The sequence below is a fragment of the Prionailurus bengalensis genome, chromosome A3 (assembly GCF_016509475.1).
Source record: "Prionailurus bengalensis isolate Pbe53 chromosome A3, Fcat_Pben_1.1_paternal_pri, whole genome shotgun sequence".
In the NCBI taxonomy this organism is placed as follows: Eukaryota; Metazoa; Chordata; class Mammalia; order Carnivora; family Felidae; genus Prionailurus; species Prionailurus bengalensis.
In genome coordinates, this window is record NC_057354.1 from 66,077,249 (window position 1) to 66,091,984 (window position 14,736).

Below are 14,736 nucleotides of genomic sequence, written 5' to 3' on the forward strand. Positions count from 1 at the left end.
AGTCTACCTTCCCTGTTGGAATTACCATGTGGTTTCTGTCTCCTGATTAGGCCCCAACGGATAAAACACTCACACACATATATACAGACTCTTTGGAGGGGCTCCTTGCTCCCTCCTCAGATGGATTCTCCCCCCTCGTAAATCCTCTGAGCATCTTGAGTCACCTCCTCCTCTTGAATATCCCTGGTATCAATCAGGCTTCCACCAGGAAGACAGGAACCATCCCAAGTATTTCAAGCAGGAAGGAATTTAATACAGGGACTCTGGTGCTTAACAGTCTCCGCCTGTTCCTAACTGTCCCTGTGGGCAGGTGACTTGGCCTCTCTGAAACTCAGTTACCACTTCTATAAGGATAGAGATAAAAATAACACCTAACTCATATGGTACCTCTGAAAACTTATGTAAAATAGTCCATGAAAAACTCCCAGGACCTGGTACATGGTTAGTGCCCAAGAACTATAAGCTATTATTAGTGTCACTATTATAATCCTCTAAATGTTCCAGCACATCTGAGCTGAAGGGTCCCAAAGCCACATCACTGTATCTGAGGCAGCCAAGAAGGGAAGAAGACATTTCAGCAGTAAGACTTCCATCCCCAGTTGAAGTAAAGACTGGGGAGGGAGTCAGAGGGTAAGAGGATGATGTGTAGCCTGGATATGCCCCATTGGCTCCAATCCCTGCCTGTCCTCAACCAGAACGAGTTTTATACCCTAAACTTCCTTCACATACACTGAGCACAGCTCTCTCACCCAGATTCCTTTTAAAATTTTTAATTGAAAATGTAATATATGCATATGATTTTTTTAAACGTCAGAGTACAAAATGCTATGCAGTCAAGAATGTCTCCCTCCCACACCAAACCCCCAGTCCGTCATCTCTCCCACCTCAGAGACAGTCACCATGAGCCAATTTACTATGTGTATTTCCAGGCATATTTTAGGCATATACAAATATAATATGTTTTCATATTTTAATACATACGGGAACACCATTTTTGCTTTTCCACTGAATAAGATATCTTGGAGAGCATTCCATATTTGCACTGATGCAGCTCCCTTATTCATGTTTTTCTTTCATCTTATTCTTTTTTAAATGTGCATAGTATTCTTGATATGGATACAGCACTAAGTATTTAACCAGAGCCCTTCTGGTGGAAATTTTATTTCTCCCCGGTCTTTTCCCGTCATAAACAATGTTGTCAAAAGTTATCTACTGTACATAATGACTTCTTTATTTTTATGAGGTAGAAAAATCATCTCACCTCTTAGAGTTGGAGATCCAAAGGCCATCCTTATGGTCTAACATGACCATGTTAGGAGCTGAGAACCTGCATTCCAGACCCATCTCAACTAATCATGTCCTTCACACCCGGGCAGCAATTTCTTCACCTCCCTGTGTCACTCAGGTTCCTTGCTTGTCAGGCAATAGTGGTACCTGCGTTCAATGGCCTCACAAGGGCATTCTGAGGACCAAATGAGACAAGGTGCATGAAAGCTGGTGAGCACTGTGCTAATCCACAAGCCTCTAACCAGGTTATTGGCCAAACCTACAGTTGATATGTTGCTCGAGGACTGTGCCCATAAATCCTCAACATGCTGCCTGGGGCACCCAGTGCTCCCTCTAAAGGAAACGTACCCTCCCACCCCACCCCACCCCCACACACACAGCTCCTGCTTACGGACAACCCTAGGCTGCTGTGCACTGTGTGTCCCTGCTCTCCCCAAGCTTCCACTTCACCTCGGGACTGAACGCGGCTGAGGCACACTGACCACAGGCTCCCCAGTGGCTACAATGAGAAGCGGTGCCCAGACAACCCAACTCATTCTGACTCTTGTCTTTGGAAAAGTCTACTAGGAAGTCATGAGTGACTAAGATAGTTAGGACAAACATAAGACGGAATACACAGTGAGAGGCCGTGCAGTCAGGGCCCTGGAGGGCCACAGTTCCTGAAACGAGTTAGCTGAATATGCGGAAGCTATGAGGTAGGAAAAAAGTGGAGAATGCTGGTAAAAAGAGGACACAGAGAAGCAGAACCACCAGAACCAAAGCATTCTAACAGTGACCAGCTCAGCTGCTGAAGCCAACATGACAAGGCCCTGGTGAGGCCCCGTCATCCAAGTCCCTGTTGGGCTCCCGTATGATCCTGTCTCCCTTGCTCCCTCATGTGACTTTACCATACCCTGCCTTTCCCTGGGCACAGCAGAGGAGGAAAGACCCTCTTCGTGCTGCCAGGAGTGTGAAACCAGGCCAAGGCTTGTGAGACCCATACCCCAGCTTCCTGCAGAGTCCCCTAAAGGACAGGTGTGTGAAGATCTTACCTCAGGGCAGGGGAAATGGGAGTCATAGATTCCATTTTGCTTTAGAATATACTGCTTTGCTGAAATTGATGCAGCTACATGGAAGTCAGCCTCCTGGGAAAAGGTCAGAGTGGAGAGGGGCAGAGAGCAGAAATGGAGAGGAAAATGGATAATAATTAGCAATTGAGATTTTGCTCATGCAGATCCTTCCCTCTTGCCTGAATTCCACCCACCCTTCATGTCACCTCTTCCACTAAGCCCTCCCTAGCCGCTCCAACCATATTAGCATTGGTCTTCTTACTAACATGACTACATTGCCTTAAGGGCCCCAACTCTTCATCTTGCCCTCTAGCCATACCACATATGTTTTTTACCATACCTTTTACTGTATGTCTTTCCAGTTCTTCCCACTAAAAAGGCAGAGTACATTTCTCCCACCTTTGACTCCCACCTTTGCAGGTAGTGGGCAAACCACATGGGTTTGGCCATATGACCACCTTATATTATTGGCCAATGCCAATAGCTCAAGATGGAGGTGATGATGTGCCAGTTCCAAGGACCCTTGTGCTTCTTCCATTGCCATGAAACGAGCATGCACAGGCTAACCCACTGTTCCCAAGAAGAGGATGAGGGACATGTGGAAGCAAGTTGCCTTGGGCAAGCCCCCTGGTTGAGCCCAGCCTAGATCAGCCAATTCTTAGATGCCTGAGCTAAATGCATGTTTATTGTTTTATACCACTGAGATTCTATGGTTCTTTGATAGATAGCTAATACAACTACCCATAACCCTTATTATGCTTTTTAGTACTTGGTGATTTTTTAAAAATTTATTTGAGAGACAGAGAGAGAGCTGGGGAGGGGCAGAGAGAGAGAGAAAGAGAGAGAGACAGAGACAGAGAAAGAATCCCAAGCAGGCTCACACTGCTAGCATGGAGCCTGATATGGGGCTCGAACTCATGAACTATGAGATCATGACCTGAGCTGAAATCTAGAGTCAGACACTTAACTGACTGAGCCACCCAGGCACCCCAGTACTTCGTGACTTTTAACGACAGTTCATTATTTGGTCACACATAATTGTTTCTTTGGGTAGCTCTCTCCTAGTTAAGATCGCCAGATTTAGCAAATAAAACTGCAGGATCCCCAGTTAAATTTGAAGTTCAGAAAAACAAGGAATCATTTTTTAATATAAGGGTGTCCCATGTAATTTTTAGAACATATTGATACTAAAAACTATCTAAAATTCAAATTTAACTGGGCATCCTCTATTTATCTAGCAATCCTACTTCTAGTGCTTAAGGCAGTATCAACATCTTACACAATAATCTTGACATAGTTCTCCTGGTCACCATTAAAGTGCTGGGAGGGAAGAGCCATGGTTTTCAAACTGTAAGATTTGCAAGATGGCAGAACTTAAGCACTTTCTCCTCTCCAGTGACAAACCCACTATGATCATGGTGATGATGATGACCATTGCCTTAGCCCCTATAGAGGCAGGTAGTGGGCAAATATACTTTCTTGTCTTCATGTCAGTGCCACAGTGTAGGGAAGTGGCTAAATCTTACGCCCATTTCTAAATGAGTACACCGAGCAACAGACAGATAAAATAACTTTCCCTTGGACAACAGCTAGGGAGAGTAGTAAAGCTAAAACTCAAACACAATCCTTTCTCTTTCCTTAATGCAATTTTGCCTCCAGCTACCAAAAATGCTTTTTGTCATTTTCACAAAACTGAAGAGGGCAAAGTACATTCCCCAGTCCCCCAGTTTCTTTGCTGGCCTCCCTCAATCCATTCTATGAATAATGGGAGTTGTACCAGTGTGCTAGGTCTCCCACGACAAAGTGCAAAGTCACTGGGTGACCTGAACAACAGAAATGTATTTTCTCACTTCTGGAGGCTGGAAGTCCAAGATCAAGGTGCCAGCAGGGCTCGTTCCTTCTGAAGGCTGTAAGGAAAGGGTCTGTTCCAGCCCTGTAGTGGCTAATTTTGTCTGCACCTGACTGGGCCGTGGGATACCCAACTTCTCAGTGTGTGTGAGGGTATTTCTGGAAGAGATTAGCATTTAAATTGGAGGGCTGAGTAAAGCAGAAGGCCCTACCCATTGTGCATGGGCATCATCTCATCCTTTGAGGGCCTGAGTAGAAAAAAGTGGGAGAAAACTAAATTGGTTCTCTCTGCCCGAATGCTTGAGCTGAGACATCGGTCTTCTCCTGGCCATGGACTGGGACTGGAATTCACACCACCAGCTTTCCTGGAGGTCCCACTGGCAGCCAGCAGATCATGCCACTTCTTCACGTGAGCCAATTCCTTATAATAGATCATATATATGTATGGCCCCTATTGGTTCTGTTTCTCTGGAGAACACTGACTACTAACACAAGGCCTCTCTTCTTGGCTTGTAGATGGGCTTCTTCTCCCTCACGTTCACATCACCTTCCTTCTGTGCATGTCTGTGCCCAGATCTCCTCTTCATATAAGGACATCAGTCATACTGGATTAGAACCTACCCTAATGACCTCATGTTAACATAATCACTTCTTTAAAGGCCCTATCTCTAAATAAGGGCACATTCTAAGGAACTGAGGGGTAGGGCTTCAACATATGAATTTGGAGGGGAGACACAATTCAGCCTATAACAGGGTTTGTGGAGCCAACTGTAACTCATCCCAATACAGTCTGCTTTTAAAAGAGGGACCCTAGCGGGGGATGGGGGGCCGCCTGTGTGGCTCAGTCAGTTAAGCGTCTGACTCTTGATTTCGGCTCAAGTCACGATCTTATGGTTTGTGAGCTCGAGCCCTGCGTTGGGCTCTGTGATGAGCATGGAGCCTGTTTAGGATTCTCTCTCCCTCTCCCCTCCCCTCCTCAATCAATAGTCACACATACATATATACAAATAAAAGAGGGACCCAAGGGAAGACATTTCAAATGATGGAACTCTGGGTTTCAAGTGGTGGAATTCTAGTTTCTAAAGCAGTCCCTAGGGTGGCAAAGACTCATCCTGCAGTTCTTCATACTGGACCTCAAAGGTGTGTCACACCCTCTGCCAAAGGGGCCCTAGCAACTAATAGAATGTGGGTTATTATGAGGGCAGGGGATTGTGATGGTGGCCCACCTGTGGAATCCAGCGAGACCAAATGTCAGCACCTCAAAAGATGTCCTTTGGCTGCAGTTGACAGCATTGTAGTTTTCTGGATGGCAGCAGAGGACAGGGAATCAGTGGAAGCCCGGGGAGCAGGAGAAAGCGGCCCAGCCTTCCCCAAGGTGGTGCCTGATGACCCCATGTCTGAAGGGAAGTCAAGGCCTTCTTTGGTAAGGGGGGGGGGGTGCCTCATTTCACTGCCCCAGCCTGTCCCTACACAGGGAGGACAGTGTTGAGGGAACATAGGATCGGAGCTAAGTGCTAGGGGATCCCAGAGAGCTGCTAACAAGAGCAGGTGATGTGCACCCCACCCCCACAACTGGCCCCCAGCTGTCACCAGGGACCAGGTAGTCCTTGATGAGATTGTGAAGTCACTGGAAGCTGGCTTTGGTCTCTCCTGTCTAGCGCCCCATTCAGGGCCTTTTCCTCCCTCTGTGACTGGGATCTGGCTCCTCCCCCGTAGCCCTTTTTTGTTGGTCCTCTATGTGGAGGTTCCTCCCTCTGTAGCCCAGAGAGGACCGGGTGTATAACTGGCCTCAGAGTTACATAGAGTGGGGGGTGGGAAAGTTTCACCAGTGGTGATTGGAAAGTCATCAGGAAGTCAGACTTCTACCTCAACGCCCCAAGCCTCCCCCTGCAACTCCAGGGTGCCATTCCTTCCCGTCAGTGTGCCCTGTCCTTCAGTGTAACTCCAGGTAAGTGCTCCTCTGGTTAGAACTCTAGATCCTTACAGGTCATAGCCCTCTTTCACACGCCCCCCGCCCACTGTGGCCTGGGGCTGTAGATGTGCTGTGGGGGAATGTGGGCAGCCCCAGGCCCCTGAATTGCCCCTTCGCTGCTGCTCCAGGAGGCGGAGTCCCCGAAGCCAGACTCTTCCTACCACTACCTGGAGGAGATGGAAGCTCGCGAGGACGGAGGCTGTCCAGGGCCGCCCAAGTCACTGTGCTCCAAGGCCGGTCCCACTGCCAAGGGCCAGGCGGGCGACGCACCCGAACTCGAAGAGCTGCCTCCGGCCCCGGCCACCCCCGGGACCCCGGGGACCGAGCGCAACGCCGAGATGGAGCTGGAGAAGGTGCGCATGGAGTTTGAGCTGACGCGGCTCAGGTACCTGCATGACGAGAACGAGCGCCAGCGGCAGCACGAGGAGGTGATGGAGCAGTTGCAGCAGCAGGCCATGCCCCGCCTGGTAGGTGCTGGGAGGGTGGGGGCGCTGGCCAGAGGCCCTCAGGTGCCCCCCGCCCGAGGGCTGGGGGCTGCCTGCATGGGGAGCCCGCCTGACCTGCTTCACCCCTGCACCCTGCCCCGGGTCTAGAGATGGGTTGCCGGCTGCTTTAGAGCTGCCCTGCTCGGCTGAGATCAACTCTTTAAGGAGAGTTGACCCTGACCCTGGAGGGGGCCCCAGAGCCACCTGTCCACCCACCTGTCCGCAGCTTCCCTCCTCAGGGAAAAGTCTTCAACATCTTTTCACCACTCTCTATTCCTCTCTGCCTGTTGTGTAAGAGATGTGAGCCCTCCTGCAGTCTGGCCAGTGGATTTTGATAAAACCATCACCTTCCCCTTATCAGAGCTGCATTGGTTCTGTTCGCTCTGCCTTGTTGCCATCGAAGGCTTAGACGTCTTGTGGCAAGAAATGGGCTGCTCTCCCCTAACCTGTACTCAATGGGGATAAAAAAGCCTATTCTTGATTAAATGGGATGTGAAGGACTTAGCACTGTGTGATTGGGCCACCATAAGTCCTAAATTACACAAGACGCCATTGTTTAAAGCAGGTTGCCCGGGCTTTAAAATCAGACAGGATTGGTTAAAACTCTGTTTCTCCCGTGTATGAACTGCATGGCGTTGGGTGAGTTATGAATCCTCCTCGAGCCTCGCTCTGCGCATCTGGAAAGCAGTACCTACCTCATAGGGTTGCCGTGAGAATTCAGTGATAGGCTGCATGTGAGGTGCCTTGCAATGAGCCTGGCAGATTAGGTAAGCGCTCAATAAATGTTAGCTATTACCGTTTTTATGCACTCACGCAATTCACTTCTTGACCCAAATGCAACAACTTACATTCATCACTTGGCAATTTTATTGGGATGTAATGTATGAGCCATGCTTCCCAGCTCTGGGTCATCCTCAATTCTGAGAAACTTGCCTTCTGTCTTTATCCAAGTCATCACTGTAATTGTTGAGGAAGATATGACCTAAAGTAAATACCACTAAAAGATCTCCCTACAGGTTAGCAATGTTCCATTAATCACCACCCTTGCGTCACATTTTATCCAGCTCACATTTCTCTACCTTGTCCAGAAAAACTATCTTGAGACAGACACACTGTCAAACAGTTTCCCATAATTGTTATTACACTACCTATAGAATTTCCCTAATTGACGGGTCAATTTTTTTTCCCTAAGAAAATGAGATTGGTTTTGCATGATTTGTTTTCAATGAACACATGCTGGCTTTTAACAATTAATCATTTTTTTCTTGCTCACAAAATGCTTGCTTAATTATACACCGAATAGTTTTGCTAAGCCAAGTCAAGCTGATGGAAGTGGGATCTCCAGAATCCCATCTTTTTTACTCCCTCTTTAAAGAAAAAATAGAACAAACATTTGCTTGTCTCTAAGATTCTGGCACATTCCTCAGATTTTTGATTTCTCACAGGTAAGTTCCATGTCCAGGCTTGGGGTTTCATTCTCAGTATCCTGGGATAAAATGTGTCCCGAGTTGGACACTGAAACTACTTAAAGCACCTGTGGTTAAGGTACTGTGCCTTTGCTCTATGCTTCCTTCTAACCATATTTGTTTTCCCTTTTTTTAGTTTGAAAAGCTTACTCTTGTTGGATGAGCTGAAACCCTGGGTGTATGGTCCTATCTGCTGTCTGTCTTCTGCTCAAAAGATAGACCGTGGAAAGTGTTGTGAAAAGTCTAAAAGGTTTCACAAATGCATGTCTGGTTGTCAATATCATAATTATCACCCATCAGCATTTTAGACTGAAAGCATATGCTGGCTGCTTTGGGGCCGCTGGAAATCCATGGACCCAGAGCCATAGCAGGTCCATAGGTGCCCAGTAGGGCCCATGCAGCCACCCCTCCCTCTAGAACACTGGGTTTCTTCCTCTGCTCTTCAACCTGCCTTGCTATTCATTTTGGAAATGGCATTCCTGGAGTCATTTTCTGCCCCCTCGGGTTTATTTATTTGCCCTCACATTGTATGTGGTTACTCCAACAATGGTGTGTCCGAAACTGCTGTCTTTCATAATCGTTTACAAAAGTATTTCACGTGTTGTGCATTTATTGACAGGTAGAGAGCTGACTTGATTTTTAAGCCCCTCCCCACTCTCTTTTTCTGGATGAATGGGTGGGTAGATCGATTTCATTGTATTGAAAAGTATCTCTGTCTGTTTCTAGCCAGCTTGGGGTATCACAGCTCCTGCCATCTGCCTGCTTACAAAAAAACATGGCATGATTTTAAAAGATATTTTAAAGAATAAACCATGGGTGATGCCTTCTTAACTACAGATCAAAATAGTTACATCAGCTTTTTTGCTGTACTTCGATGTTGATGCTTTCTACAGTTAAAATGGAGGCTTGTTGTATCTCAATTCTATAGATTCCAGAAATGAGCAGCAAGAACACAGGCAGAATCAGCCAGAACTAACTTGAGCTGCTTTCCTCCTCCTCAATACCGTGAGGGTTTAGGGAGGCTCTATCACCTGTCATTCACCACCTATCCCCCAGGGAGACCCAACCTTAGACTGATAGACCACAGACTGACCCTGTGAGACATATGCCAGTACAAGAGGTCAGAAACAGTCACTTGCGCCCAAGGGACATCCTCTCATTGTGCCGCTGTCCAGAAAACAAGGCTGAGTGTCAGGGCAAACCATACAGAGAACATTCCCAAGAACCCAGCATCCAGATCTGGGGACCTCAGAGTCAGAGAGAGACTGCCACCTGTGTGACTCAGCCACAGCACAGAACGCACAGAGAAGGGAAGGTGTCACCTGGAGCCTGGCTCAGGAAGGCTAAAGGCAGACTCAAGAAGTGAAAACCCATGAGTTCCTCCACGTGCCAGTGACCTGACTAGGAATGTTTCGGTTCTCGGTCCACTCTTCCTCTTGCGGTCTTGTGACCGGGGGATGAGGAAGACAACCTGCCCCAGGTCCCATTCCGGAGGGGACAAGAGCAGGACTGACACACAGACCTGCCTGGCACCCGAGCCCGGTTTGGCCAGCTCCACTCTCTTCTTTCCCCCACAGTTCTCCGGAGGCCTCCAGGATCTCCTGCTCCCCCAGAACCAGTTTGCCATGTTCCTGTACTGCTTCATCTTTATACACATAATCTATGTCACCAAGGAGATGGTCTTCTTCCTCTTCTCCAAGCACTACCTGTTCTGCATCGCGGCCATTCTGCTCTGTTTGATTAAAACTTTATGGTCATACTTCTAGGTGCTTTCGCTCCCTCCATCACTGGGAACCTCCATGGGTAATTAGGACATGATCCAAGTCGGCCTGTGGCCTCCCTGCCTCCTCCTTCCCTCATATGAGCCTCCCTCCAATCAGAACTGGCTGTTAGGAAAGGCTCTGTTGTCAACCATTTACATATTAGTGTGAAGAAACGCGTTCAGGCCTCGTTCTAACACTGAGAGTGTGGTTGAGGATACTTTACGCCCTAAGAGGAGGACTTCAGAAGTTATCAAGCTAGGGAGGTTTCTAGAGGGAGAAGGGGTTTGGAAAGCCTTGTTAGAATCACAGGAATCATACTATGACCAGATTGGTTCGGGATCCACCACATCTATTCATTTGCACAGATCTTCTCTGAGGTGGAGGATGCTGTGGTAGGCTCGGGGATAAGCCCCCCCAAAGATGTGCCTGTCCCAATCCTCAGAACCTGTGAATTCACCTTAACATAGTAAAAGAGGCTCTGGGATGTGATTAAAGGCCTCCCAATGGGGAGATAAGCCTGGACTATTCCACGGGTCCAACGTAATCACAAGGGTTTTGCAAGAGGGAGACAGGAGGGTGAGAGAGAAGGGGATGTGACCTCGGAGAAGTGGAGGTTGGAACGAGCCAAGGAATGCAAGCAGCCTTTAGAAACTAGAAGAAGCACAAAAATGAATTTTCTCTGAGAGCCGCCAGAAAGAACATAACTCTGCCAACCCATTTTAGACAGACCTGTAGACCGCCATAACTGTAAAGAGAATAAATCTGAGTTGCTTTAAGCCACTAAGTGGGTAGTACAGTGTTACAGCAGCAACACGGAACTAATACAGGAGCCAAGACTCCCCGAGCTCTTTCCAGCTCCGCACACATGTCAGGAGAGCAGCGCCAGGCCATGGGCAAGAGTTGGTTTAACACTGGGCATGAGCAGGACTGTACAGTCAGTCACGTAGGCGAACCCTACCCTCAGGCAACAGGCAGTTCAGAGAAAGCCTCTGAAGCCCCAGGGAGCCCAGGACAGGCCTGTCAGAATCTGATAGGCAAAGGCTATCCCTACCTCTGAGCAGTGCTTGCCTGGGTGAGACTTCGAGAGCATAGTCCCTGCCTGCTCCCAGGGGACTGGGGAAGGGAGGCTCTAATGCCTGACAGGGCCCACAGCAAGTCCACAGTGCTCATTAGTGAAAAGTAGGAGGAGAAAAAAAAAAAAAACAGGCCACACAGCTCAACCCTCAAATCCCAAACACACACACGCACACATATACACACACGCAGATGCATAGCAAATAAGCAGTTGTCCATAACAGCGACACACACAGTCCCCCCACCCCCAAATAAACAGGCAACAGCAATGAAAAGGAGCCGACTTTGAACATTAGAGGGTCCAGAGTAGGCACAAAATGGGGTTCCCGGTATGTATGTAACAAAGAGTTCAACTCCCCCATCGCCAATACCCTACCCCCCCCCCTCTCACACACACACACACACACACACACACACACACACACACCACTGCTAGCAGGCCATCAGCTGCTCCGGCCCCACCAGCCCTGCCCGGGGAGGACTGGCACCTGGCTAAGGCACAGGAGGCCCTCAGGAAAATGCAGCAAACTGAACGAGGGTGGACAGTTCTGTAATCAGTCAAGTCTGTCATAACCCCTCTTTTTCTGGGGCATAGATCTCAGCCTTGAGACGGACGAAAGAATACGGTTCTGTCTCATCGGGCTCTGTGAGAGATACTCAGTGAAGACACATGAAAAAAAGAGCACTGCCCTGGGACTCGATGTCCGAACACATTATCGAGCCACATGAGTCTGCAGTGACTCATCATTTCGCGCCCAGCTCGGGGAACCACTCCCATTCATAGTTGCATGCGCCACGTATTTACCTGAAAGTAGGAAAACTCTCCTTTCTCATTAAACTTCGAATGATAGGTGTTTTTGCTATGGGTCCTCTCTCACACTCATCTTATTTGATCTGGGGTGGAACTGAAGTAAGAGGAGAAGGAAATCAGGGTATCAAAAAGATTTAAGGTCCAGGTATTTGTTATAGCAGACGGAACTGGGAGTTTGTGAAAAATACCAAGTGCTGGGGTGCCTGGGTGGCTCAGTCAGTTGAGTGTCTGACTTCGGCTCAGGTCATGATCTCACAGTTTTGTGAGTTCGAGCCCCGCGTCGGGCTCCGTGCTGACAGCTCGGAGCCTGGAGCCTGCTTCGGATTCTGTGTCTCCCTCTCTCTCTGCCCCTCCCCTGCTCATGGTCTGTCTCTCTCTCTCTCAAAAATAAATAAACATTTGAAAAAAAAAAAAAAAGAAAAATACCAAGTGCTAAAAGGCCATTTAGTTCTTTGCCCTGTTGCCAGGTAAATTGGACTTAAATACATCCATTTTCCTTGCAAATCTTCAGAGAAAGACTTAATTAACTCCCTCGAACAGTTAAGTTAGCATCCCATCCTTAGAAGGGGCATGAAATCTCCCCTCTATTCCTTGTCCTGTGACTGAAGACTGAAGCTGGTAGTGTCAGATCTGCCCTCTGGGAAAATGAGAACAGCTCATGGTCACTCCCCAAACGTGGTAAAGTTCTCCTGGTTCAAATTCAGAGCAGAAAATCAGAAGGGAGAGAGATGAACGTGGAGAGAGCTGTACAACATAGGAAGAAGGCACAGTCAAGGGGTTGCAAACAGACAACATCCAAGAATATCTCGAACACCTCCAACGTGCCAGGCACTTTGCTAAATGCTTTATGGAGACGCTCTTCAAACCCTGGAAGGGTTTACTATCTCCATTTCACAGATAAGGATACTGAGGCTCAGAGAGGTTAAATAACTTACCCGAAATCGTCTTAGATCTCAAGTCTGACTCCTAAACACGTGATCTTCCTACATGACTATGCTCCCATGATCCTGCCTTGAAGGATTTCACAGCCTTGCTGGCAGGATGAGGTTAACATACATGAAAATGTCGCACACAGACCTTAGTGATGAAGGAAATCAAAGGAGAGTTTCCTGGAACCCAGGGTGATAGGAAGACCTCTCAAAAGAGCAGCCCACAAGAGCAGGTAAGCCCGGGATAGGCAGAAAGGAGGAGAGGGAATTCACACAAACTAAGGTCAGGACGGGAGTGTATACACAGTGTACAGAAGAAAGAGAAGGCTCATTCTGCTCCAATAAATGGTGTGAAGGGTAAGAGGCCTAGAAAATTGATAGGAGGCCAAATGTTATGGTCTTGAATGTTGGTCTGAGGAATATGAACTTAATCCCTTGGGAAACAGAGAATCCCTGAAGAGTGTAGTGTGAGATAGAAACCTCCCTCAAAAAAAAAAAAAAAAAAAAGACTTCCTTTCCCCCTCTCTCCTGGGGACCATGTTCTTGCCTTGACCACATGGAGGACTGCATTCAGCTGTAAAAGAAACTCAACCAAAGTGGCTTAACCATATAGTGACTTATATTTCTCACATACTCAGAAGTCCCAGGTAAGACAGTCTGTGACTGGTGAAATTGCTCTAGGAAATCAGAGGGGACCCAGGCTGCTTTTTCCTCCCCCATCCTTAGCACTCAGCTTTTATCCTCCTCACCCTATGGCCTTCAGCCCCATGATTATAAAATGGTTGCGGCTGCCCCAAGTACCACATCCACAACTCCAGTTCAGAAAAGAGAGGAAAGAAAAGGGGCAGCTTTTAAAAGCTTTCTAGAAAGACTCACCCAGAGACTTCTGTTTACGTCTCATTGGTCAGACTGGGTCATGTGGCTGCTCTTAGCTGCATGTTTTCTGAGATGGGAAGTTTCTTACCTGTGCACCGTTGCAGCCTTGAACAAAATTAGGATTCTGGGGAGGGAGAATTAGTGTGGGGGAGGGAGAGATGCATATTGAAGAATCAAATAACTATGTCTAGCATAGTCTGCTTTCTTAGACCCAGCTTCCATTCCCAGCCCTGCGCTGGTCTTAGTGGGGTTGAGACATGGGTTGGGGGCACAGTTGTGGCCAGTCCGGGCCTGGCGCACTGCAGCACTACTGCCCTAAGGCGGCATTCACATACCACAGCAGGAAGGTCACAGACCTCTCCTCTGGACGGGCGGCTGGAGCAGCTCTGCCTTCATCTTCCTGACCTCTGCCTGAGGCCTCAAAGCCCTACACATCCAGGACAGCAGCCCTGACTGGGGCCGGGGCACTAGACGGTACACCCCTCTGTGCTGAGTGCCCTCAGCACAGCTACAAGATGCAAGTTTGCTCCTAGAGTCCCCCCCCCCAAGTCCCAGATTCCACAGAACTGAGCCCAGTGCCCCCACTCCCCGTCTCGTCTCTCCGGTCAGTCCCCTCACTCCAAGCTGCCAAAGACTGAGGGTATGACAGATCCTACGCCTTATAAAGGGCCACTCAGCTTTAGTCCAAACAATCAAACACTAATAGTTAACTTTCAGGCAGGCTTCCGGAGGGAAAGATAGAAGAATCTTTCCTGCTCCCCAGATGGAATCACACAAGTCGCTACCCCAAGCCCAAGGACAAAAGCAGAATCCTGAAGACAGCTGGAATCTGCAGGAGGGAAGAGGGAACAGGCTTGGTTCCAAAGGCCACTTCCTGGCCTCTTTTTCTAATCTCACTTGAGCAGGTGACTGCAAGCAAGCTGGTTAAGGTTTCTAGGCTTCATTTGGATGACCTGTAAATTACCGAAACTCTTAGTGAGGGAGAAAAGGACCAAATCCTAGGGTCTGACTTCAGAATTCTGATTTAACTGAAACGATCTGGGTTCAGTCGCTTCAAAAGTGCTCCAGTTGATTGCAATGTGCAGCCGTATTGTAAAAGCCAACTTCTGGCTGCTCTACCTGTGATCTGAAGACCGGCAGCTTCAGCATTGCCTGGGGCATCGTAAAAATGCAGCA

The 14,736-nt window shown here is 48.2% G+C and overlaps 1 protein-coding gene across 1 annotated transcript; it reads left to right on the plus strand.

Annotated features, from left to right (window-relative positions):
- The first annotated feature begins 5,378 nt into the window (after positions 1 to 5,378).
- TMEM247 (transmembrane protein 247) lies at positions 5,379 to 9,873 on the plus strand. Its single transcript, XM_043603308.1, has 3 exons — positions 5,379 to 5,607; positions 6,285 to 6,623; positions 9,685 to 9,873. Exons 1-3 carry the CDS (start codon positions 5,380 to 5,382, stop codon positions 9,871 to 9,873), a joined length of 756 nt encoding a protein of 251 aa, XP_043459243.1. The 5' UTR covers position 5,379.
- The last annotated feature ends 4,863 nt before the right edge of the window (positions 9,874 to 14,736 follow it).